At 47.2% G+C, this 24,183-nt stretch overlaps 10 protein-coding genes across 10 annotated transcripts; 5 read left to right on the top strand and 5 right to left on the bottom strand.

The window, feature by feature from the left end:
• Nucleotides 1–298: 298 nt before the first annotated feature.
• N7517_006298 (sulfatase family protein) lies at nucleotides 299–1,765 on the bottom strand (the record flags this gene model as incomplete). The annotated part of the gene is made up of 1 exon (XM_056724028.1): nucleotides 299–1,765. The coding sequence occupies one exon, from the start codon at nucleotides 1,763–1,765 to the stop codon at nucleotides 299–301; it is 1,467 nt and encodes a 488-aa protein (XP_056580278.1).
• Nucleotides 1,766–2,242: 477 nt separating this feature from the next.
• On the bottom strand, nucleotides 2,243–4,187 carry N7517_006297 (sugar porter family MFS transporter; the record flags this gene model as incomplete). The annotated part of the gene is made up of 8 exons (XM_056724027.1): nucleotides 2,243–2,476; nucleotides 2,530–2,662; nucleotides 2,724–2,735; nucleotides 2,796–3,106; nucleotides 3,165–3,312; nucleotides 3,369–3,628; nucleotides 3,684–3,765; nucleotides 3,817–4,187. 8 exons carry the CDS (start codon nucleotides 4,185–4,187, stop codon nucleotides 2,243–2,245), a joined length of 1,551 nt encoding a protein of 516 aa, XP_056580277.1.
• Nucleotides 4,188–5,364: 1,177 nt separating this feature from the next.
• N7517_006296 (fungal specific transcription factor domain-containing protein) lies at nucleotides 5,365–7,626 on the top strand (the record flags this gene model as incomplete). The annotated part of the gene is made up of 5 exons (XM_056724026.1): nucleotides 5,365–5,796; nucleotides 5,861–6,306; nucleotides 6,369–6,924; nucleotides 6,989–7,086; nucleotides 7,140–7,626. 5 exons carry the CDS (start codon nucleotides 5,365–5,367, stop codon nucleotides 7,624–7,626), a joined length of 2,019 nt encoding a protein of 672 aa, XP_056580276.1.
• A 406-nt stretch (nucleotides 7,627–8,032) lies between these two features.
• Nucleotides 8,033–10,022, top strand: N7517_006295 (GMC family oxidoreductase; the record flags this gene model as incomplete). Its single annotated transcript, XM_056724025.1, has 6 exons — nucleotides 8,033–8,160; nucleotides 8,208–8,478; nucleotides 8,537–9,328; nucleotides 9,380–9,716; nucleotides 9,767–9,930; nucleotides 9,978–10,022. 6 exons carry the CDS (start codon nucleotides 8,033–8,035, stop codon nucleotides 10,020–10,022), a joined length of 1,737 nt encoding a protein of 578 aa, XP_056580275.1.
• Nucleotides 10,023–10,895: 873 nt separating this feature from the next.
• N7517_006294 (glycosyltransferase) lies at nucleotides 10,896–13,839 on the top strand (the record flags this gene model as incomplete). The annotated part of the gene is made up of 7 exons (XM_056724024.1): nucleotides 10,896–10,998; nucleotides 11,064–11,739; nucleotides 11,810–11,970; nucleotides 12,020–12,398; nucleotides 12,486–12,836; nucleotides 12,916–13,541; nucleotides 13,616–13,839. 7 exons carry the CDS (start codon nucleotides 10,896–10,898, stop codon nucleotides 13,837–13,839), a joined length of 2,520 nt encoding a protein of 839 aa, XP_056580274.1.
• Nucleotides 13,840–14,004: 165 nt separating this feature from the next.
• Nucleotides 14,005–15,108, bottom strand: N7517_006293 (DUF2985 domain-containing protein; the record flags this gene model as incomplete). The annotated part of the gene is made up of 1 exon (XM_056724023.1): nucleotides 14,005–15,108. One exon carries the CDS (start codon nucleotides 15,106–15,108, stop codon nucleotides 14,005–14,007), a length of 1,104 nt encoding a protein of 367 aa, XP_056580273.1.
• Nucleotides 15,109–15,782: 674 nt separating this feature from the next.
• On the bottom strand, nucleotides 15,783–18,176 carry N7517_006292 (Glycoside hydrolase superfamily; the record flags this gene model as incomplete). Its single annotated transcript, XM_056724022.1, has 4 exons — nucleotides 15,783–16,382; nucleotides 16,435–16,753; nucleotides 16,801–17,738; nucleotides 17,796–18,176. The coding sequence occupies 4 exons, from the start codon at nucleotides 18,174–18,176 to the stop codon at nucleotides 15,783–15,785; spliced, it is 2,238 nt and encodes a 745-aa protein (XP_056580272.1).
• A 1,259-nt stretch (nucleotides 18,177–19,435) lies between these two features.
• Nucleotides 19,436–20,992, bottom strand: N7517_006291 (uncharacterized protein; the record flags this gene model as incomplete). Its single annotated transcript, XM_056724021.1, has 1 exon — nucleotides 19,436–20,992. The coding sequence occupies one exon, from the start codon at nucleotides 20,990–20,992 to the stop codon at nucleotides 19,436–19,438; it is 1,557 nt and encodes a 518-aa protein (XP_056580271.1).
• Nucleotides 20,993–22,560: 1,568 nt separating this feature from the next.
• On the top strand, nucleotides 22,561–23,231 carry N7517_006290 (uncharacterized protein; the record flags this gene model as incomplete). The annotated part of the gene is made up of 2 exons (XM_056724020.1): nucleotides 22,561–22,594; nucleotides 22,681–23,231. 2 exons carry the CDS (start codon nucleotides 22,561–22,563, stop codon nucleotides 23,229–23,231), a joined length of 585 nt encoding a protein of 194 aa, XP_056580270.1.
• Nucleotides 23,232–23,498: 267 nt separating this feature from the next.
• On the top strand, nucleotides 23,499–23,825 carry N7517_006289 (uncharacterized protein; the record flags this gene model as incomplete). The annotated part of the gene is made up of 1 exon (XM_056724019.1): nucleotides 23,499–23,825. The coding sequence occupies one exon, from the start codon at nucleotides 23,499–23,501 to the stop codon at nucleotides 23,823–23,825; it is 327 nt and encodes a 108-aa protein (XP_056580269.1).
• Between the last annotated feature and the right edge of the window lie 358 nt (nucleotides 23,826–24,183).

Genomic DNA, 24,183 nt, shown 5'->3' with positions numbered 1-24,183 from the left:
TCATTTCGGGGTATCGCCGGCTATATATTTGCGCCTACTATCTCATGATAATTTAACGAACGAACAATTTCCGGTTTCATTGGCTTTTGTTTACATATGTGGTTTATGGCGTTGTGGGGATTTGTTCTTCTCGGTCTCTTCTCTTCATATATTGAAACTCGAACATACGGCATACAACTTTGTCATCAACCTATACATTTCACTTACAGGGTCCACTGGTGAAATAAATAAGTTTGAATATTGAGTGCGACAAACTACCTGAATCTCCGTAATTAAAATCTCAATTTAACTGTACAAATCACTTTGCCGCAACACCCCAAGGCAAATCTCCATTAAAAATAGGCTTCCCCTTACTTTCAGGCGCATCAACGTCAAAGTCGAAACGATCCGGCACCTCGAACCCAGCCTCGAGATGATGTCTGACGAAGAGCAAAGAAACACCATCCCGGAACAACCAAGCATCTTCCGTCCTGCGCTGCCACTTCTCTAACGCAGCCCTCATCTCTCCAAGAATAGACTGATATTCGGGATCCTTAGCAAGGTTACGAATCTCATTCGGATCAGCCTGGATATCATACAGCTCCTCGGCTGGACGGAAGAAGTAATCCTTCAAGGGTCTAGACCCGATCATCTTAGGACTGGTATCGACATTTCGGATCTCCTCCCATGTCAATGACCCATAAATATCAGCCGCGAATGGGAAATCGAGTCTCCAAGCAATGTTGCGGTGGTACTTGTATTTCCGGTTGCGCATCATGCGCGTGGGCCAGTAGTTGGTGACTTCGTGGAATGTGTGAGATCCAAAGACCTGGCCCCAGTCCTCTAGCGAAGATGTTTCAGCGAGGACGGGGAGTATCGAACGACCGATGCGGTCTGGATGCTCGGGGCTAGGATGTTTCGCGTAATCGAGCAGAGTGGGCAGAATATCGATGTACGAAACCATGTTGGGGTTTGTGATGCCGGCAGGTGACCCAGGACATTTCATAATCAAAGGAAGACTGACACCGGCGTCGTACAGTGTTGTCTTGGAATTAATGAACGGTGGCCCATTGTCACTCAGGAAGATAACCAGCGTATCATCTGCCAGACCGGATTTCTTCAATCCCTCCAGCACCATACCCACGCCCTGATCGAGCCGGGAGATAGACTTATAATATTCCGCGAATTCATAGCGCACACCGGGTAGGTCGTTGACGAACGGCGGGACTTCGACGTCCTCGGGAGAGTAATCAATCTTCTTCACGCGGGAGTCGTACTCGCCGTCATTCCCGAACCCGGAACGAGTCCAGTCCCGATGGGGATCGATAAAAGCGATTGTCAAGAAGAAAGGCTTCTCGTCCGCACTTGACTTTTCAAAGAATGCCGAAGCTTGATCGGCAACAGATGCCACATCGCGACTGTCACTCTCTGCGCACATCTCCCAAGGGTAAACGCTGGAAGGGCCAACGTGGAGCTTGCCAATTAAGCCAGTCGAGTAACCGTGTTTTGAGAAGAGAGCAGGTGCAGTCTCGACATGGTCGAAAGTTGTAAAGTGGTGTCGGTTATTGTGTAGCCCATACTGTCCATTCTGGTGAGTATGCAAGCCGGTATAGACGACGGAGCGACTAGCGCTGCAGGAAGCAGTTGACGTGAACGCCTGATCAAACTTCGTTCCCTCGGATGCTAGCTGGTCCAGGTTTGGGGTTTGAATCTTGGTGTTTCCATAGCAGCCCAATTGTTTGCCTAGATCGTCGGCGATCATGAGGAGGATGTTGCGTTTAGCCATAGTTGCGATGAGAGCTCGACTAAGTTCCTTTTGCAATTGAGATGTGCAGGGTTATTTTTTTTTTAGAACTTGCGACTGGGATCCCCGCGACATTATTATTTAGCTTGGCTTATGATAAACCGGATGTCGGCTTGGTTCTTGCTAGAGTGTGGGGATGAGCTATGGCACGGATATCGCCCGGATCTCGCGTACAGGTTCCCTGGCCCCCATATAGGTCCACTATGTGGTTGCGCCATAATGTGAGTTTATTTCGTGACTGTGCAATATAGATTGCTCAAGGACTTGGATAAAGGGGTAAAGAGTGACAAGGTGGAAAGGTGAAGACGGGTACGTGTACTGCCACACTTTCAGGCTGCTTGGTGCTACAGTTGATGATAGTTTCAGATGCAAGACAATTATTATTATTAATTAGAGAAATGCATATACTAAACTATTAGCTACTTTGCCAAACAAATATCTACCTCTGCGGACTAGTGTCTACTGCTTCGGCTCAAAAATAGTCTCGGGCACCTTGCCCGCCTCCAAATCTTTCTTTGCCTGCTCGATTTCGGCAGCGAACCGGCTTGATACTGGCTTAGCTTTGAAGGCCCAGATACTTTCGTTGTTGAAGCTAGCATCGATCTCCTCCAGTGATTTGCCGCATGTCTCTGGGAAGAGAAGGAAGACGTGGATCGCAGCAACGAAACAAAAGGTTCCGAAGAGGAAGTACATCTAGGACTAGAGTTAGTCATATAATATATATGTTGAGTGAATTGTAAACGCACCTTGTATTGGATATGTTGGAATCCAGGAGGAGAGAAGAATGTCAGGGCGAAATTGCAGGCCCAGTTGAAGAATGTCGCCAGAGAGACTGATTTGCTGCGGATATAGAGAGGGATAATCTCGGGGGGATAGGCCCTGTGAAAAAGGTTAGCTTTTGATATCAGAAAAGAAACTACTTCCATGTAGTCAAACATACCATCCTAGAGGTCTTGTGAGAGATAAAATGTTAGCTACCAATCTCTCAATTCAAAAGGGACAAGGTACTCACCCCCAACTAGGCGCATAGACAGCAATAAACAGGTACGAACAGGCGATGGTTGCCTTTGACGCTCTTCCATCAGTCACCCTCCACGTAACCGTGGGAGAGCCCTTAAGGCCTCCGGGAACGGCCTCGCCAAATGATTTCATGAGGGCTCCTTGAATGAACTGAAGAAGAGACATGCCAAGAGCACCTGCAATGAATAGGCGGCGGCGTGGGAGACGATCCATGAAGAGTAGTGCAGGGAGTGTCATGACCACATTGATGATGTATTGGATTGTCGCGGACAGAAGGGCATTGTTTCCCGACAGACCAGCCATCTGTACGTACCAAGTCAGTTCTATATACCACCCGAATGGTTTCGCCTATAAGTCTTACCTGGAAAATATACACGATGTAGTACATCATGGCGTTTGTTCCGCTCAGCTGAGACCAAACATGTGTGAAAATGCCGCAGTGCACGCGAACGATATTTCGAGAATTAAACAGTTCGGACCAGGCGGTGCTCTTGTATTGCCGCTCGAGCCTTGAGATTCGGTTAGTAACAGTCAACAGATGGAGCAAGAGGTCTAGGAATCTTACTCAAGTTTTTCGCGAATTTCGGTAGCTTGCGCAACGACGAGCGGATCAAGGGTATTGCCCTTACCGTGTAGTCGTGCAAGAACATCCACAGCTTCCTCCCACCGGTCTTGAGTGGCTAGCCAGCGAGGGGATCTCGGCATCATGGGCAAACAAACCATGAGGATGATAGCTGGAATCATTTGGAGACCCCAAGGAAGACGGAATGACGCATGGCTGCTCATGAAGGATGCGCCGTATGATATAAAATACATAATGAGGATCTGAGACCAACGTTAGCTAGGCACAATCGGAGAGATAGGAGAACTGATAACATACGCCCCAAGTAATCATCCACTGTTGCAAGCTGAGGAGCCTACCACGCTGCTGTGGAAGACTGATTTCGGCAATCAAAATCGGACTGGAGATTGTGTTAGCGGCAGTGGCAGGGTTTTCGTAGGGCATATCTTACCCTTGACTGGTAAGTATTCCAACTGCGAAGCCATTTATAATTCGCGAGACAATCAGCATGGCGACATTTTGCACTGCGCTCATCAAAGTCGAGCCAATCAACCACAAGATACACGCAATAAACATCGAGTCACGACGACCATATCGGTCACTTGTCCACGAGGAAAAGAGCGAACCAAGCAGCGAACCACCAGCCATACTGGCTGTGATACCACCCTGAGCAACCGAGTTTGGTTTGTTGAAGTAGTTCTTGTAGTTGTCGGTGCCAATGATAGCAGACATGCTGGAGACATCGAAACCCTGGATTAGACCGCCGATGGTGGCCAGCCCACTGATGAGGTAGACATTGTTCAACTGAGGTATTTTGCCCATCTTGACACGCTTGATAGACAGTTTGACAGAGAAGAAAAGGTCATAGAACACAGCAGGAAATACTCCATGCCTGGGACCCCGGATTTTATGTAGCTCCACTTCGTTGACATTGGGCTCGATAGCTTCGTTCGTCATCCATTGTGATTGGCTCTTGTGCCGATATCCGCCATGTTTTGGCGACAGCCGAAGAATTCTGGTCAAACGTCAAATGGATATTGAATGGTGAAATCGTGGCGTTCGGAGCTAAGAAGTATACGAATCGTTTTGGATTCTCATTATTAAGGAAGCTGGTCAATTGGTTTGATATCCTCGGCAATATCCACGATCTCTTCTGATTGTGGTATAAAGTGCAAATAAAGTTCCAAAGCACTCAAGGATGTTTTCCAAGTACGCTAAACATGGACTATCGAAAATCTCTTCAAACACCAAATCGCGGAATAGTTGACGAGAATCGCGAGAATCACGAGGATCACGAATCGAGTAAGAAGCTGTCAAGCCTAAGCTTAATCGGGTTTTGCCGCGGTCCCCCGCTATCGGGGATATCCACGCGAGATCCGCTCGCTTCTCTCTTCTCCCCTTTCTTCTATAGTCGTTCGGCACCTACATCGGGAGTCGGCAGTCATGTTATCGTGGAGTGGAGATGGAGAAGCTTCAAGCACGAGGAGATCTCGATCAGGTTGGCCCCACATGTCATTCCATGCCAAGCAATTCAGTATATGCAAGGGCTGACATTTCCAGGCTGTTTTCTGTGTCGCGCACGCAAGGTAAAATGTGATGAGCGTTGGCCAATATGCTCAAATTGCGAGCGCCTCGAATTGAACTGTCCTGGTAGTCCAAGTCAGGCTGGGTTTTCTGCGAGAGTGCAGAAGAGCGGTAAGCACGACGCAGCATTAACTCAAGCGGGCACAACACGACATCGAGTGTCTAAATCATGTCATGCCTGTCGTCATGCAAAAGCTCGGTGTTCGGGAGGAGAAAAATGTACCCGGTGCTATCGAAGAGACATCGAGTGCACGTATAGCGCAGGTCGCATGCAACAGACCCAAAGCAAATCGACTTCTGAATCACACTCGGGTGTTCCTACCCCATCTTCAAGCTCTGTTATTACACCTAATATGCCTCAATCAATTCAATTCCCTTTTCAACCGCCTGCTGAAATCACTCCAAGCTCTATCTCATGGTATATTCTCTCATTCTGCTCATTGGACGTGACACTGACTGGGCCAGGCTTCATTCCCCACAACTACCTGACAAAGAGCGAATCCTTATTCTAGTTGAAGAATATTTTGCTCATGTTCACCCTTTACGTTGCTTTGGCTTTGTGCATAAGCCTTCGTTCATGCAGCGGTTGGACGAAGACCTAGAGTCTTGTTGCAATAATGAATCCCTTCTTCATATTATCTGTGCGTTGGGAGCAAAGTTAGTCTCAAAAGCTGTCTCCCCCATCCGTGTATTGAATGTGCGTCTTACAAACAACAGGTTCCTGGCCCTCGACCAGCCCTCCCAATTTCCCCCGCAATCAGTACTCACAGCTGGTAATCAGTGGGCAAAAATTGCCAAAGCGCGAATATTCGCGGACTTGGATGATCTTTCCCTCGAGAAGTTGATGGTAAGCCCGTGTGATGATCCTATATGCAATAACTGGCTCTGTTAGCTAATCTTCGCCCACCAAGACTGCAATTCTTTTGTATGATCATGATCTTCGAATTGGAAGCTATGCAAGTGCGTTCATCCTCAGTAGCATCACTGCAAGAATTTCACAAGCATTACAGCTTAATCTTGAAAGCTCTGCCGACGTCCTCTGTACTCAGCCGAACTCGATATGTCCAATTGACAATGAATCTAAACGGCGTCTGATGTGGAGCTGTTATGTTATGGACAGTTGGGTGGGTAGTGGTGTCAACCAGCTCACTCTGCTTGAAGACAAAGACCTCAAGATTCAGCTTCCTTGTCACAGCCATAATTTCTCCCTGGGAACTCCATGCATCACCGAAGTCCTAGATGAGGGAAAGGTTCTTGGCTTTATTCCGAGAGAACAAAATCAGTTCCAGCCGGCTCAGAATATGGGCATAGAGGCTTATTTCATTCGCCTTGTGAGCATTCGGAAACGGGTTCTTAGGTAGGAATATGTTGGCGCTAGTTCGATCATACATCTTTTGCTTACCTTGAACCATTTACCAGATACGTCAAACAGCTTGATACCTCCAAGCCCCCCTGGGAACCCGATTCTGAATTTCAACAGTTATCGACCGAATGTGAAAGCTGGCGGCAATATCTTCCGCACAGTCTCAAGTGGCACTCAAGTTCAATTTGGGCCCGCAAGGAATCGTCACAGCTAGGTGCATTGACACTGCTTTGGTGTACTTATCACCAAACGTTAGTTGATCTCTATCGCATTGGCATGCCCACCCTTTTCCGTATAAGACGACATGTCGACTTTCCATCAGACAAGAAAGAGTTCTTGGAATATTGTCGCAGGGTCTGCTTCGACAGCGCTCGGGGAGTCTCTAAGATAATTGTCGAAGCATTGAGACATGGGATCAAAGCGCTGGCTGATACTTGGCTTTGCATCATTGCACACGACAGCACCAAAGTCATGCTATATTATTTAAAACACATTGGGGATTCATCCGCTTCTTTGAGCGCGTCCGACTCAAATGAAACGAAGATTCTAGTGAACAAAAATATGGAAACACTCATGCAGATGAGATCTCTCGTTGCAACAGCCGAGCATTGCGTATGTCTCTCGTTCTCCCGTACATACACGCTGTCGGAAAACACTACTAACCATTTGCGTCTAGTATCTTTCTGTTGTTAAGATGATGATTTCAGCAGGTCTTCACCCTGAGTTTGCACATCATTCTACAAATGAACGAGAGTCAGAAGAAAGCGAGGAAATGTGAGATTTCCAACTCGAATATTCTTGGAGTGACTTGCTAACATGACTTATAGCCCCTCCCTTACAGGTTCCCATGTTGAAGAATCCCCGGAAACTGTGCTTAACCCGCTTGCGATCTATCGTATGGCGCGAACAGCTTTACACGGCAAGGATACACGAGGGTCGACCTCAGATTCCCCCTCAACTACAAATACCGCGTCGCCTGGCATATCACAATCCAGAACAAGTGTTGGACAATCTCATGGAAACTTGAATATCACAACGTTGCAGCCCATACCTGGACGAGAGCAATTGCACCAACAACACTCGGCCCGGATTGAGGACCGATCTGCCATGATACAACCCTTCTATTCCGCCCCTGAGGTCCAATCAATAAGTTCCAACAACTTCCCACAATTCACATCATTCGGCACTGCCGGGGTGTGGGATCCGGCAGAAATGGCTGTAATGAACATGTTGGACGATGGAACTTCTCCTTGGCCCGCAGAATATCTGACTGGCGGCCAGTCAGGGGTCGATCCATTTCTTTTTCCATTTTAGGTATATGACCGACTTGATAAATTCACCACCTTGATCCTTTCGGCGAGCGGCCTAGATTTGGGCGAGTTGCACGAATCCAACCCCTATGTAAAGGCTAGAGTTAGATTGTGTTCCGTTTCCAATACGGAATGCGATGTCCGTGCCCCCTAGTTCCAGTAATTTCCCAACGCTCAAGTTCCACATACAACAATCGTGTGATACCATCACACTGAACAGATTGAAAAACTTACGATTATTGGCCAAAAAGCTGTGCTCCGAGCTCCGGTGGAAAGAAACACGGCATGATGTTGAGCGACTTTTCACCCAACACTCGAGTTATGAGCTTTGAGACAGCGCTGACTATAAAAATAGTGGATGAGCAGCGAGGTTATCATTTCTGCGACTTTCCTCACTTTGTCATTGTACAATGGCTGCACCAACTCCGAATCCATTTGACTTTATTGTTGTGGGTGGTGGAACCGCAGGGAATGTCGTTGCAGGCAGATTAGCAGAGAATCCTGGCGTGAAGATACTCGTGATTGAAGCTGGAATTGGGTAGGTATTCTGGCCACCTAGTACTCGCTTAACTGACACGGTAATAGTAATCCAGACGATATCCCGGAGATTACAACGCCTGCTCGCGCATTTGAACTCCGAAACAGCAAGTATGACTGGTCCTATCAGACGACCTTCGTCGATAGACCTGATTACGAGCGCGTTGAAAAGCCAAATACCCGTGGAAAGGTCCTTGGTGGGAGTAGCAGCTTGAATTATTTCACCTGGATTCGTGGTAGTAGGGAAACATTTGATGCGTGGCAAGAGTACGGTGGGGATGAATGGACATGGGAAAAGTGCAAACAATATTTCCAGAAGGCACAGCATATGTCCGAACAGTTGATGGAGTCTTATTTGCTAACAAGCTCATCTTCAGCCAGCTTCATATCATGATGATGAAAGGGTGTACGATCCGCACTTTTCCAAAATCGCACACGAGGGTCCACTACATATTTCCCATGCAAATCTGCTCCCAGAAACTTCCCGTTTCCGAGATGCTTTAATACAGGCATGGACTAGCAAGGGTCATGAATTGAAAGAAGACATCTACAATGGCAGATTGGGGGGTCTGACCCACTGTGTCAGTACGGTCTATGACGGGGTCCGGTCAAGCAGTGCAGTATATGTGACTGGGAAAGACAACGTGGAGATAATGCATTCCACCGTCGCGACAAAGATCAACTTTGAAGGTGATACAGCAGTGAGCGTGACTGTTATCGGAACAGATCACAACGAGACCACACTAAAAGCAAAAAACGAGATCATCATCGCAGGAGGAGTTTTCGAAACACCCAAACTATTGCTTCTTTCCGGCATCGGTCCCAGACGTGAGCTGGCTCGTCATGGAATTGATCCTGTGATAACGTCCGAGCATGTGGGCGAGCATCTCCTCGACCATCCCATTCTTCCACACGTTTTTAGACTGAAGGATGGCCTGGGTCTGGACCATATTCTCCTCCGAGAAGGAACTGACCACGACGCTGCCGTGACACAGTACAAGAAGGATAAAACAGGTCCACTCTCTAGTGGCCTCCTTGAGATGATAGCATTCCCACGCATCGACGGGCAACTCGAAGACCATGAGATGTATCGCAAAGCCAAGACAAATAATAGAGGCAAAGATCCTTTCGGACCTGAAGGTCAACCTCATTTTGAGATCGACTTTATTGTATGTGAATGACCAACAGCTGCGAAGAGACTTGTTTGCTAATTCAACTAGCCCATGTTTTGCGATGCTTTTCAGTGGCATTTCGATATGCCACCCGAGGGAGACTGGCTAACCGTCGTAGTTGACCTCCTTCATCCACAGTCAAAGGGCGGGCATGTCAGACTCAATTCGATCGATCCACGTGAACAACCCGACATAAATCTCAACTACTTTACCGACGAACTGGACATCCTCGCGTTGAGAGAGGGGGTTCGGTTTGTTGATGATATCCTTATGAACGGGGATGGAATGAAAGAGATCATTGCTGAGGATTTTCCGTGGCCCATGTCCCGTGAGTCAGACGAAGAGATGGATCGCCTTATTCTGGATCGGGCGCAGACTGGATATCGTAAGTTCAATGCGGTATCATGGTGTGAAATTTGAAGATTGATTTTGTAGATCCCTGTGGCACTGCCCGACTGTCTCACGACATTGACCAAGGTGTGGTGGACTCTGAGCTGAGGGTCCATGGGGCCAAGAGGCTTCGCATTGTTGATGCCTCCATCATTCCAGTCATTCCGGACTGCCGGATCCAGAATGCTGTCTACATGATTGGAGAAAAGGTATGTCAATGAACTGAACTTGTTGAACTTGATTCTAATTGTGTTAGGGTGCCGACATAATCAAAGCAGCTTATCCAGAGCTCTATAAATGATCATGAGCACATGGAAGCGCAGCTTTATCGGCTGAGCTTCCCGGAGTATCCAACAATCTCAAAGATGCAATCTAGTAGCCATAGTCTATTTTGCGACGCGGGATTCAAGCGTATGTAAATCTAGCGAATCAAACAATCTCATATTTTTCGACTCTTTACTTCGTTGCATCATTAAGGTGTCGTTTGGTATATAATTTTCAATCTTTCTCACTAACATATCGAAGCCAAAGCTTGTCAGATCTTGTGTGAAAATTCATTCTCTTTCAGCTTGGTCCAGCTATGTCCACGTCCATGTGCTAATCTTGGATACGCGTATAAATCGGACCCACCTGGCTGCAGTAGTGGTTCTAATTTTGGGTGATCGGCGGAACTTTGTAATACCACATTACATCGTCTCATTACTTGTAATATACCTTGGTTTTTATAAAAACATAGCAGAACAAATGACTTGAGTGTCAGTATTGAAAAGGTCTCTAATTCATACATATTATACAAATAAAACTTTGAACTGTCATAATGATTGGTAAGTCTTACACTCCATCCGATGTGGACTCCGACATACGTACCATACATTCTGTATCTATCCTGTATCTTTCAATACATTCAACCTAATTTTTCATCGTACTCGTATTCATAATGTACGACCCTGTGATATCCATGGATAGACACAACGGCCTGGTGGGGCGTGGGGCTTAGTTCGGCGGATCTCGATATTAGGGCTCTAAGCAAGTAGGATGGGAAGTTTTCTTTCTTCTGTGTATGCCCCTGCCTCGTATTGTCCCCTCCGACAGTATTCGTTCACCTGTCCACTTTGCTATCGTCTTGGTTTTCCTTTTCTTGACACATTGTGTTTGAACCATGGAACACTCCAAAATGTATTCTCAAGGGGTCGACACGGCGGCTCACGAGCAGCCCCCGCCCCCATACGAGGCAGTTCCGCAAGATATTGGCGACGCTCATGGTATCTCTGTTAACGGTACGCTCCCCAACCTCGCCACACGGTGCTAGCTTGGTGAGGCAATTCTGACCTAGTACATACAGATGATGGCCGTGTTGTTGTGGATGCTAGTTCTCGGCTCTGCAGATCTCTTTCTAAGTTACTACCGCATGTTATCCCTGAGAGTATACCTCCACCAAGCTATTCGGAAGGGGTCCCAACGTTCAAGTTCCCTCTGAATATTGTGATTCAAATTGTGGGCAGCAGAGGAGATGTCCAACCATTTGTTGCACTTGGCACAGAGCTACAGAGCATGGGCCACCGCGTCCGTATTGCAACACACAATGTCTTTGAGCAGTTTATCCTGGAGGCAGGCTTAGAATTTTACCCTATCGGCGGCGATCCGGCAGACCTGATGTCATACATGGTCAAGAACCCCGGGTTGATCCCCAGCCTAGACAGTCTCCGCGAGGGAGATGTTCAAAAGAAGCGTTTAATGATGGCCGAGATTCTTCATGGTTGCTGGCAATCATGCTTGATGCCCGATCCTATCACGAATTCCCCTTTTGTGGCCAATGCCATCATTGCCAATCCTCCGAGCTTCGCACACGTGCATTGCGCCCAGGCCCTAGGAATCCCACTTCACTTGATGTTTACGATGCCGTGGAGTCCAACAACGGCATTCCCACACCCATTGGCCAATTTGAAAAACGTTACAGCTGATAAAGAATGGCTCAATCGCGTCTCTTATAGTGTCGTGGACTGGCTCTCATGGCAGGGGTAAGTTCCAGGCATTCCTTCACACCGTGTACGATAAGCCGATAGCTGACTTATATTCCATCCGAAACAGCCTAGGGGGCGTGATCAATGATTGGCGGAAACATGAGCTAGAGCTAGAGCCTATCTCTCTTTCAGATGGCCCTTTCATTCTCAGCAGGCTAAATGTCCCCTATACATATTGTTGGTCGCCTGGCCTAGTTCCAAAACCGGCTGACTGGCCCCATAACTTTGGTGAGTTATGATCACTTTCTTTGAAGTCGTTGACTAACTCTCTGAATAGACGTCTGTGGTTTCTTCTTCCGCGATCCGCCGCAATACCAGCCTCCTCATGATATTGCAGAGTTTCTCAATGCCGGGCCCCCTCCGGTCTATTTTGGATTTGGAAGCATCGTCCTCGAAGATCCGCAAAAGATAACAAAAACGATTCTGCAGGCGATTGAGGAAACCGGTGTTCGGGCAATCATTTCACGTGGTTGGAGCAAGTTAGGAGGGTCGGATTCGGGACAAATAAATAAAAGTGATGTTCTCTTCATCGACGATTGCCCACATGAATGGTTATTTGAACGGGTCAGTGCGGTTGTTCATCATGGGGGTGCCGGTACCACGGCGTGCGGACTACGCAATGGCAAGCCTACTATCATTGTGCCGTTCTTTGGGGAGTAAGTGAGAGGCTGTTCCTTGTTTTATTTTTATTCTCACTTGAATTGCCCTGTGAACTTTTGAAATCATTTCTGACCCAGTTATAGCCAACCCTTCTGGGGAGAAATGGTTTCTGCAGCCGGTGCAGGACCAGACCCTATACCATACAAACAACTCAAGGTCACAGCATTGGCTCAAGCAGTGCGGTTTTGTTTAACATCAGAAGCAGTACACGCCGCGAAGGGTATTGCCGCGAAAATGCAGCAAGACGAAGGAGTGAAAACAGCTGCAGCATCATTCCATCGGAACTTACCGCAAGGTCTGGTCGAATGTGATCTATTACCGAAATTCCCGGCCTGTTGGAGATATCGAGTAGGCAAGAAAAGATATCACCTGTCGAAAGTTGCTGCAGAGATTCTTGTTGAAAAGCACGTCCTAGATGTCAAAAAGCTGAAACCGTGAGTCCGAGCCCCATCCACCATGGGTTCCAACATCATCTTTCAGCGAACCTTCGACTAACCTCTTTTGAATTTTAAGATACCAACCAAACCCGATTATCATTGAGAACACACGATGGGACCCGGTGACTGGAATCTCCTCTGCTGGCATGGGAGTCACATTTGATATGCTGAAAGCCGGAGGTGATATCTTTTATAAGCCGTACAAGGTATACCAAGATGGTCGAGCCTCGCCTCTTCCATCACCACCCGGGTCACAAAGGAGTTCCGCCCAACTGCTGTCACCTGGAGGCAGTGCAACATCAATTCGCAAAGCTCAATCGATGAATGATTTGACAGCATGCAGGAAGGTTGAGCCTAAGGAAAAAAGCAGAGGTGCCGCCATGGCCTCAGCATCGACCCTCGCTTCCGGGAAATTCGTGGGAAAGGTCTTTTCTGGATTTATGATTGATGTGCCTTTGGCCGCAGCTGAAGGCTTTCGTGTGCTCCCTGGTTTATACGGAGACAAAGTTCCCCAATATGGAAAAGTAACAGATTGGAAATCTGGCGCCGTTGCCGGTGCTAAAAGCTTTGCTATTGGCATGGGACAAGGTATGACTGATATGTTCTATCAGCCATATAAAGGCGCTCGGGACGGAGGTGCCGCAGGCCTTGCGGGTGGCTTGTTCAAAGGCACTTTCGGGGCAGTGGGCAAGATAGCACATGGTAAGAATATATTTGCCTCTATCCACCCGGTATTCTTTCGCTGTTTCATATTTGCTGACTTCTTACAACTGCAGGGTCCCTTGGCCTCGTTGCCTATCCCAGTCAAGGTATTAAACAGAGCATACATTCTGCGCTTCATACGAGCACACGGAAGCTCATTATGGCGGCTCTTCACCTGGAGGGACAAGATATGATTCGACAAGAGAGAGTAAGAGGGATTGAAGATCGGGTGGTCATCGAGAGATTCATGGCCATGACCCGAGCAAATGACTCCGATGATGACAGTGATTACGCATAGTTAGATTACACGAGGGCAGAAAGTAGAAGCTTCGTCCCAGCCTTCAATAAATTTTGACTTTGAGAGAGGCCTCGGAAGCTTATGATTTGATTGATAACAAAGATTATGTACTATTTGTGTATAGAGCTATATTCCCAGTGCTTCGGGCTACCCCAATCATGTGCATTAGGCTAATGTCTCTATGGGTTCCTGCCTTTCCTCCGTTGTCTCTTCAAAGAAAGCGCCCTCAATTCGCTTGACTTTTCGTCCCTCCCACCATGAGGTTACTCCTGCCAGAAGCGAACTGAAACAGCCTAAACCAATGAAAAGGCCAACACCGAAGGCCGGGCGATTATATCGGTTGTACTGCCACATGAATGTGGCCATTCCAACTTGGAACAAGCTATTCAACAACATATTTATCACCACAAAGTCCATTTTCCATATTTTGGTAGGTGGAGCCACCTTGCCCGTCAGGGTCTCACACTCTTCGAAATCAGAATCCCGCATTCTATACCAGCTCGAATTTCGCTTTGCGAGCTGTATTATAGATTTCTGGGATGTTTCGGCTGAGCCGAAATGCCACATGAGCAGCCAATATGTGTCGCGAATCCGCCACGGCGCCAGTCCCCATGAAGTTAGACAGAACAACCCATTGAGGATCTGGGAATCAATTTCAATCCATAGTTCTTTGCGCTCCTTGCTCATCGAACCGACGTTCAGCAAGAGAAAAAACAACATGGCACCCCAAGCGATAACGTTGAGACCATAAACAACGATGAAAAGGCCTGTAGGTGTAAGAATGAATCTCCATGCTGCAATAGATCCTTTCTTGAAGGCGTTGGCCCAAGACACCTTTGGAGCAATCTGGTCTTGGTTGCTTTCATGGTGATCAAACGGAGATTTAGAAGCGCCTTTGACTGCTCCGGCTATTTGCTTCTCATCCTGCAAGTGTCCGAGTCCTATCGTAGGCGCCGTCGTTCTCCGACCTATCGCACCGCTGATTGTATCCTGCGTGCTGACTCTTCTTGTACCTCGACCATGTACATCAAAGAAAATCTCGTCGGGCGATCTTAGATCCGTTACATTCGGGGCGTGTGCAATGGCTGTCCCGGTCGCCTGCCACATTCCACTGGAGGGATTGTACTCAAGCAGTCTCGTAACAGTGGAGACTGAGGCCGATCGTAGTATGCGTCCTGTAGCCCGGAAGAGTGGCGGTGTGGTATTTGCGGCGAGAACATGTTGATTTTCGGGCTGGACTGATTGCCCTTCGGTCATGGTCTGGTCCATATCCGTAATTCGTCAGTCGAATGTTTCAAAAGGTTCGCCCGATTCGTGGAAGATGGTTCTAGAAGTGATGATATTTTGTAGAAAACTGACAACAAGGCTTTTAGAGCACCCGCAATTATCAAGATATCGAAATAATTTGTGGGCTGGGAAAAAAAGGTCTTATGAGGCTCCAACAAGACCTCGTACTCTCTTAGGTACCTACATTCCAAGGTTTAGCCCAGTAAAGTGGATACCCGTGAATAGTGGAGCACAGGGTTTTAGACTTTTCGGTAACTTCCAAAGTTACCCCGACCGTACAGTCATACCGTTACGCGTATTCCTGAAACATCACAATACCGGAAAAGTACCGTTGATTATCTTGTTAAACAAATGGGGGGTCCGAGCCCTTATTCAGGTCGCAGTTTGCTACTCCATAACATTGTTGCCTGCTTGGTACTTTAGAGCCAGCCATATGGCGGTTCATCAAAACCATTCAAGCTCACCTTGTTGAGCGGATTATGTATGAATATTCTGCCTACCTTCCATAGCACGCAGTAGGTTAAAACGATACTCATCTATGTAGTCCAATTTTTCGGGATTGATGTCGGAGTAAAGACGAATTGGATAGTCACTAGTAATATAAAGGGGGAAAACTTAATTTACATTGTTAGGGCAACATGGTAAAGAACTTGACTTCACATCATCATGCATCGAGTCCTATGTAGTTTTTGCAGAGCGGCATATTCTCCTCGCATACATTTCTTTCTCCTGATCTTGATCTCTGCTTTCCCTTTCCCATGCCACCATCGCAGATATTGAAGCTTGACCGTATGGAACTCCAGAATGCAGATCTCCCACTTCCCTCCACTCACCACAACCGATGTCTCTCCCATTGGAAAATGGAAGTCAGGCAGGTATATTTCAGTTGGGGCGTGAGGCGCGGCCTCATTTGCAACCAATCTCATGCTGAACTTACAGCTCTTCAAATCAAACCCGCAACTCTTTAGCCGCCCGTTTATGTAGATCGGAGTGGGGCGGAGATAGGCTTCCGCTGCTCTGTGGACCTGTTGCGGCTGCAGGGTAGCTCGGGAGAGATTACTCGGGGTAGACGGCGGTGTCAAAGTCTTCAGCGATCCAAGCTGCTCATCTTCCACATTGACAAGATGATCTATAGAACGCCCTGTGAAATTGGGCCTTGTTGAATCGGCATAGGCTCTGATAGGAGCTTCCAAATCGTTCGGTGAGAATATGGAAAGATCCTCGCCGTTCCACTGATCGCCCCATTCATGGTCATGCTAGGTAGAGTTAGTTAAGGTTGTTTCTGTCACAATTAGACCCGTAACATACAGCTGCCATATAACCCCACAAAGCAAATCCATTAGACTTGCTCCCTTCTAACGCAAAATGGTTGGCATCCATTGCTTTGATCTGGCTGCGGTAGTCTCCAGTCTTATATGCATATTTATCATCCATGTCATATGGAATGCCAATCTCGGTAAAGATTAGGGGATGATCACCCATGCGTTCGAGACTTTCATCGCGCAGGAACCTGAGTTGATGACGTAGGCTTTTTCGAATTGATCTCTCGCCGATTTTCATTGCGAATGGTGGTGCAAGATAATTGCCCCGGAGTACCCCGATAACATCTATGTTGTAGAGTCGATTCCTATTCGGGTTAGTGTCATGAATAAAAGGTGAGGCGTTGCTACTAACCAGTGCTTTGTCAAAAGAGTCAGACCATCATAAAAGTGAACCCCGTGAACCATGTTCGGATCATCATCGGCGGTACCCTTGAGGATAGGCGGTAACTCCATGACGGGAGGCTGGCAAAACATGATAGTACTTTCAGACACGCTGCGCATAGCGTCCTTGTATGCTCGGTAGTGGTTCAAAAAGTAAGAGTTTGTAAAGCCTTCGTAATCAAGTGTCTTGCCAGTCAGTGGGTTCCTTGAAAAATAGTCCTTTTGTAGCAGGGTGTCTTGGCTTTTGGATGGATCCCAAACTCCATGTTGTGCCCACAGGCATTCCCCAAGTCTCCAGCCAGGATCACGGTGCCAGCCGTATTGAGAGTCATCGTATTCAGCAGACAGCCATGCCATTTCACCTTTTGGATCTATAACCTCCGTCCCTGTCTGGTATGGCCCAAAGGCTCCGAAAGCCCAGGTTTTTACCTCGTAGGGACGCCCGGAGCCAAGCAGCATACCCTGAAACACCGTTGGAGATGTCCCGAGCTGGAGATGCTGCTCTGGTGGGATTGAGGAAATATCTTGAACCCCGACTAGTCCTCTATTCGGTTCATTTATGCTTTCCCATCCAATGATGACGTCTCCTTCGAGACCCCCAGCATTTTGGATTCTCTGTGCAAGGTACTGGCATGCCGCAATAAAGTGGGCTTGTAAATAATCCTGAATATTCACACCATCAATGATCGCTTTCGGTGCGAAGTCTCGACCTGCCCAGAACAGAGTAAACATTGTCTGGCAGGCTAGCCTAGTGTAATTCGTACACCAAAGCATCTTGGGGAACTCTGCAGGGTTGTTCGACGTGTTATGGACGATGGCAGCCTGTGTACTTTTGAAATTCTTGGGATTTAGTCCCGCGGCATAGAGCGTCCATGTAGGTGCTCCGCATCCTCCTGATAATCTAGACCACTTCGAATAGTAAGCTTAGTGCCGACATATGATGGATTCACTCAAGACCAGACTTACTACGTCTTGATGCGGATCCATGAAAATGTAGAACTGGTATTTCTTGGCGACGCGAAGAATTTCAATGGTAAAGTCTATCCATTCCTCATCGTAGATCTTAGGACCAGCATGTTCGATTGCCTCCCAAGTGAAGATATATCTAATGGCGTTGTATCCCCATTTTCGGAGACGCCGAAAATGTACGTCGGCATCTTCCAGCGAGAATGGCTTTCCCACAAACGATACATCCGCGTCGAAGAACTGCTGGGTGTTGTGCGATCTGAGGTCTGGAGTTTTAGGATATTTGGCGTCACCTGCCACATTTATTCCCCGAAGGATGATTTCCCGATTCAGAGGATCTCGGAATCTTTGTCCCTCGACGCGCAGACGGAGTTGGCTCATATTGTTGACCACTTTTCATGAACTGGGCCACTTAATTGGTGAATGGAGAGAGAACCGAGAATGGACTGTCAGGAAACAGATTGAAAATGCCGGAACGAATGCTAATTATGGAAAGAGCGGATGCAAATGGGTAAGGAGTGGTATGTCTGAAAAGACGAGAAATTAGCAATCTTGCGCTAAAAGCTGCATCCCCGGGTTTGAAAGGAATCTGCGAAATATGCATCGGCTTGACCTCATCTTTTTCAGTTGGAAGTATGATGTCAAAAGGGAGGTAGAAAGTTGGGAACGCACATGGCACCCGATGATCTCATAGAAATAAAGTGAGCTGATAAGGCGTAAACTCAATTCCAGCCGAGGAATGGGAAAAACTGTGCACAACCTCCGTTTCAAGAATTGCAGGCGCAATGGCTTTTAAATATGATCAGAGAGATATTATATTATCCACTAGCTATTTTTGTTAAGAAAATTGTGTAGTATATATTCGTAAGCATATTGTAATTATTGTAATAAAATACCAATACCGTATTAGATTCGCTCATCTATCCATGGAACGTTAATTTGAGTTGCCGTCCGTACCTAAACAAAGGACGAATCAGCAGCGTGTATTTTCTTCGTATGCACGGTAAGTGGAGTTATACTACAGTTTATCCTTATACGAATACGCGTATTTCTCGTGCACATCTGTTCCATTAAGTGAATCTTGGGCCAGCCTACCTATCGCATGGTTACCGAGATTGTGGCATTTATGCAGATGAGTGGTCTGTGGCTATGCCCACAAAGCGATCCATACTATAAATCTTAATTTTAATCCACCCACTATTTCCATGTCGCAGACTCTTGGGAGCATTATAGAGAACACAAGATGAGAAAGACACCGTGCGTTCAATTGAACTGGTTATGAGAGAAAGAGAAGGAGGCCATGCCCTGCGGGGAGTAAAGGTCCAATATGCGCTATGCAGAAAGGTTGCCTCAACAAATATCTACCAGGCATATTTTCGGATCCCACACATTTGCAAATAGATGTAAGAAGATAGTAGATTCTGAAACGAAATGAAGGTAATATACAAAGGATGCACTATAGAAAAGATGGACCAAGTACAGAGAACAGGAAAAGAATGTTATAATGGCCAGAGCCCGCCATTTGCAGGTCCACACTTCAATCAAGGGGTAACTAGGACAGGCATATTTGTCAATGATGCGAATGTTCCCATGAACCATTCTGCGGAAGGGCATTTGTTCCAAGACGATGAAATGACGATCTATTTAGCGCAGGTGAAAGATGTTGCATTCCTGGAATCGCCTCCCACGAACTTCTGTCGGAGTGGATATGGGCACAAGTCTCGAGCGGTGTTGTTGCTTCCCTTGGTAGCGTGAAGAGTCTTAGGGGCATGGTCGCGTTCGACCCACTCCATCAACTGCGACATAGCTCCGTTTGGAATTGGTCCGAGTCCACCATAACAATGACCAACCCCAGGCGCTTCGAAGAAGCGGAAGAAATCTTGGGCTTTGGGGTCCATTTTAAGCACCTCCTCGTAGTAGCTGATGGTTCCATTTGGTGGGATCGCTTCATCGGCAAGACCATGCCAGGAAATGATCTTGCCACCATTTGCCTTGAACTTGGACAAATCGGGGTTATTGTTTCCAACCATTCCTCCATACTGGCGAATTGAAGAATGCAGCATATCGAAGAACATAGAATCAGTCATGTTCTGAAGTGCGAAGCTAGGGTCTTTGGCAATAGCATATTGGATCCAATTACCAAACAAAGAACTATCGCCGGTGGCGCATGTACCATTGTTGGTACAGGTAGTTGGGATGTAGTAACTTTCGATTGCTGCGTCCTTGTTCACACCAGACCAACCGGCCTTTCCAGAGCCAGACCAGGCTGCTTGAATGACCTTCGCACTTGAGGCGCTTAGAGTACGATGTACTCCGTTGCATTTGTATTTCTGTCCGATGAAGTCGGATGCCTTGGCATTGCAAAGACTTGGCGAGCTGATGATGCCATCTTCCACTCCATCCAATTGATCACAAGCTTTGACTGCTGCTTTAGTAAAAGCCTGAACCTCACAAGGGGACGGGTAGATATGGTTGTTGTTCATGATATGCGCGGCCCAGTAGCCTGCGGGAATGAAGGCTTCCAAGTTGATGGCGGGAGCGACAGACAAAATGCCGTCGAAGACATCCGGATATTCCTGCGCCATCATGAGACCTTGTCTTCCACCACCAGAGCATCCAGAGAAATAGGAATATTTCGGAGCTTTGCGGTAATATGACTTGGTGATCTGCTTTCCAATCACTCCTAGGTCATTTGTGGCCTTGGATGCGTAGTCTTCGAACAGGAACCAGTCGACATTGTTTCTGCTTTTCAGAGACCAAGTTAGATCAGTTGGAACAGCCTCGCCTCCCACAGTATGACCTCCATCGGTGGTGGCAGATGCGAACCCTTGACCGACGGCGTATGTGAGGTAAATCGGGCCAAACCCAACACTGTAGCCTCCACCACCTAAAGCTTGGAACTTGCCATTCCAACCCTCAAGCGGTAGCCAGACCTGAGTGTTGATTGTGTCATTCCAACCAGGATGAGTATATGTGACTGTGACGTTGCAGAAGTCGATGGTGTACTTCTTTCCATCATTGGAGCCTGGGGCAAGACTGACAGCTGAATAGTTGTGGACTTCCTCAGCTTGAATACCAAGGATAGAGGCTCCAACTAGGTCTGGTTTGGGAATACTGGACGGCGAGCATCTAATGGCTGTTGATGCTCGAGTGGCTATCGCGCCCAGGGCAAAGAATATAACTGAGACTGGAACCATGTTGATCTTGTTTAATTGAAAGTTTCTCAGGGAAGGTGAAGAGCAGGTTTATATATCGATGATTTTAGTCATCAGGGACTCCCACCTGGGCACCTAGGCAACCTAACTTCCAAGCTTGCAATAGATTCTCCTGGTACTCGATAAAAAGGGGTTCCGATAATTGAGTTACCGGATTCTTCAGTATGGAGTACTCGCCGCAGAGCAGAGGAAGTCCACACCGGATCGGGACCTGCGTATCCGTATCTGACGTCTTCCGCGTATTCCATCGGATTGCTGTCCCAAACGGAGACTCTGTCTTCACTTTACTGCTACCAAAAACCGTCTCCAGTGCAGAATTTGATAATTTAGTATCCTGACTTTCGGTGAGAAGGTGAGCTGAACATTACGAGGAAATATAACTTAAGTACAACGTACAGAGTAGTAAAAGCCGAATTACTTTCCTCTTGAGATAGAGAAAGTCCTGTGTTTCAGATTATTGCACATACGTAGGTAGATATGTGTGTCAAAGTATATAAGCCACCTGCGCTGCTGTGGCTAGACGCGCATGCGCTTGCTGACCTCGTACCAACTATACACTGGTACATAGAGGTAACAATTTGTAAGATCTGTAAGATTTGTAATATTCTTCGGAATAACCTTGGAAGATCTATGGATACTGTGGGGCTTTGTGGCGCCTTGTGTATGCGGCCCCTATTGGTCCCAAATAAAGCGAGTGAAGATAACCTTGGAAGCTATACGCGTATTCAGATGTGATGTCGTTACCTGCGACTATGCACTAGTGAGTGATCCATCCCATGCGCATATGGACCATGAAAAATTGTGGGATATTCGAGTTGAGCCCCTATGAGTAACCCAAAAAGCCCACCCAGTACCCGTGCGCTTCTGGATAACAGGACAAATCTCCGTGACTGAAATATAGTCTAAAAGGGTTGACATTAGTCTATGGACAAAATTGATGGCTTCGGAGCTTCGTACATAGACTGTGAAGCGCAGGCCTCTCTTGAATGGCGGGCTTTTGGACAATTAACAGCAGCAATGAGGCGCAGCACCTGCCCAAAATCCGGTTGCCTACAACAAAAATAGCCAAGAGACACAACGAACTAATCGGGGATATGAGTAGCATGAGGCCAAGCACTGAGATCACTATACTAAGATCTAGTCAAGCTTTTAACGGTCTTCAAGTCCTCGCATTCGCGTTCGCACTAGCACTCGTTTTCGCTTTCGCCATTCACAGCATGTATAGCCTCGTTGAAGATATATGCACAACGAAACACGGGACGGATATCTAAGACCCGAGGCTTGTCAACTTTCACCACATGAAATCATGGTCTATAGATCCAACAACATCGCCGATGATTGGAAGCCCCCTTCAAAGTACAATCCTAATTAGGAAAACGCTATGCTCCTGTCTCTCACCTTCTACTGTCTCTGTCGAAATAGCCCTGACTATCGGACAAGCCAACGGGATGGCGAGAGATAAACTCCTTATAAGATCAATACCCATTCTCTCTCGTTTCTTTGTCACAGAAATCACAATTCCAACCTTGGGCTTGCAGCGGATTCTCAACATGTTTTGTTCATCTTTCTACTTGGAATTGGTAAGTATGATCTCAATCCTCAGTTCCTTAGCTGCAGCGCACGCACATGCACCTAAAGCCAAACCACCCAAACCACAAGAAACTTACCAGTAGTAGTGACCAGAACTGTCCTGGGTCATCCATACACCTTCGTTCTCCCGGGAAGCTATGAAATTGTCTACCAGATCTTAGAAACAGACGCGACTTACATCCATATTACTGCATCGAAAGAAGTTGAATGGTTTTCGCTTGCCGAGGAACAAAAGACCTCGAATTCCAGCAGCTTGGCCGCCTCAAACGCAATCTTTTTGTCGCTCAAAGAACAAAATCATGCTCAGGCCGGGCCTAAGCTTCCCAATTGTGAAATTATCCCTGGTCAACGTTCTTTCCATAATGGATTGGTGCAGGCGACGATGCGCTGCAATGACTATCCGATCATGGACAGACTGGAGACTTTCCTCTGGGCATACGAAGCCGAAGGTACCGTTTTCTCGGGCCCAATCCAAGTGCTTGAAGGCCACAATTTTGACTGTTTTGTTATGACTGGACGTGACAATCTGCGGCGAGTGGTGCGATCAACCGCCTCTCAGTCTTCATCCTCGGGGTTTGCGGACATGGCTTCTTTGATGGCAAAGTATGACAGATTGCTGAAAATCAGATAAATTCACGGTTCGATTATGTCGATTGATTTTGTTCTACTCTTTCCGACTTTTGCGAGTCTGATTCATCTACTCCCATCATCCAAGCCAGTCGTGAAAACCTATGCTGCATTGCAAGCCATGACAGCAACTCTTGCGATAGTTGGTTTTGGCCTTGGTATATACCTCAACCAACAGATTCCCGTAAAGGGGAAGCATCATCAAGTCATTGGTGCCATTGTCATTGTACTTCTTGTGGTCATTTAGCCCATCCTCGGAATCCGCCAACACATGTTGTTCCGCCGAACGCATCGAAAGACTTGGTGGGCATATGCACACCGCTGGCAGAGCCGCATTATGCTTGTTCTGGGGGTTGTCAATGGGGGTATAGGGTACAATCTTAGCCGGTCTGGGGGTTCTCCCGGTGTATTTGTCGCCTATGGAGTGGTGGCTGCGCTTGTCTACGCCTTGTACTTTTCGATCATTGCCTTCAAGGCAATTAGGCAGCGACGAGCCTCCCGTGGAGATAAAGCTCTTCCTGCGGAGGGAGCGGGGCTTACGGAGACGGAAGAGCATACTCTAACGGGGATACCTACGCACAACTCCGTGTCAACCTAACAGGACTTTTGCGCGGGAATCTCGAGATGTCAGCGCAGACGAACTAGATACCGCGCCCTTTGTCGTATATATACTAACAATCCCTACAGAGTGGCAGACACCAAACCCTTCATTTTCATTTTTGTTTTGTTTCCTATTGTCAACTATTAAGATAGATGTGCACTAGTTTTGGATTTCTTTGTTAATTAGGCTCGACCACGAATTAATCTGCTCCGATTGTATCGTATTCATCTTCATTGACATGCATTTCGACTTCGAGAAACTTTCAAACTCTTGTGTGGTGTCTGTGGATTGAAGCGAAGGCGGTAAATTCAGTGATTGCTCCATGGGATCAAGGACATCATGGAATGCGATACCC

Source organism: Penicillium concentricum (genome assembly GCF_028827145.1).
Source record: "Penicillium concentricum strain IBT 3081 chromosome Unknown utg000002l_segment0_segment0, whole genome shotgun sequence".
Lineage (NCBI taxonomy): Eukaryota > Fungi > Ascomycota > Eurotiomycetes > Eurotiales > Aspergillaceae > Penicillium > Penicillium concentricum.
The sequence above is the reverse complement of the archived record's forward strand: the minus strand, read 5'-3'. Positions and strand labels throughout refer to the sequence as shown.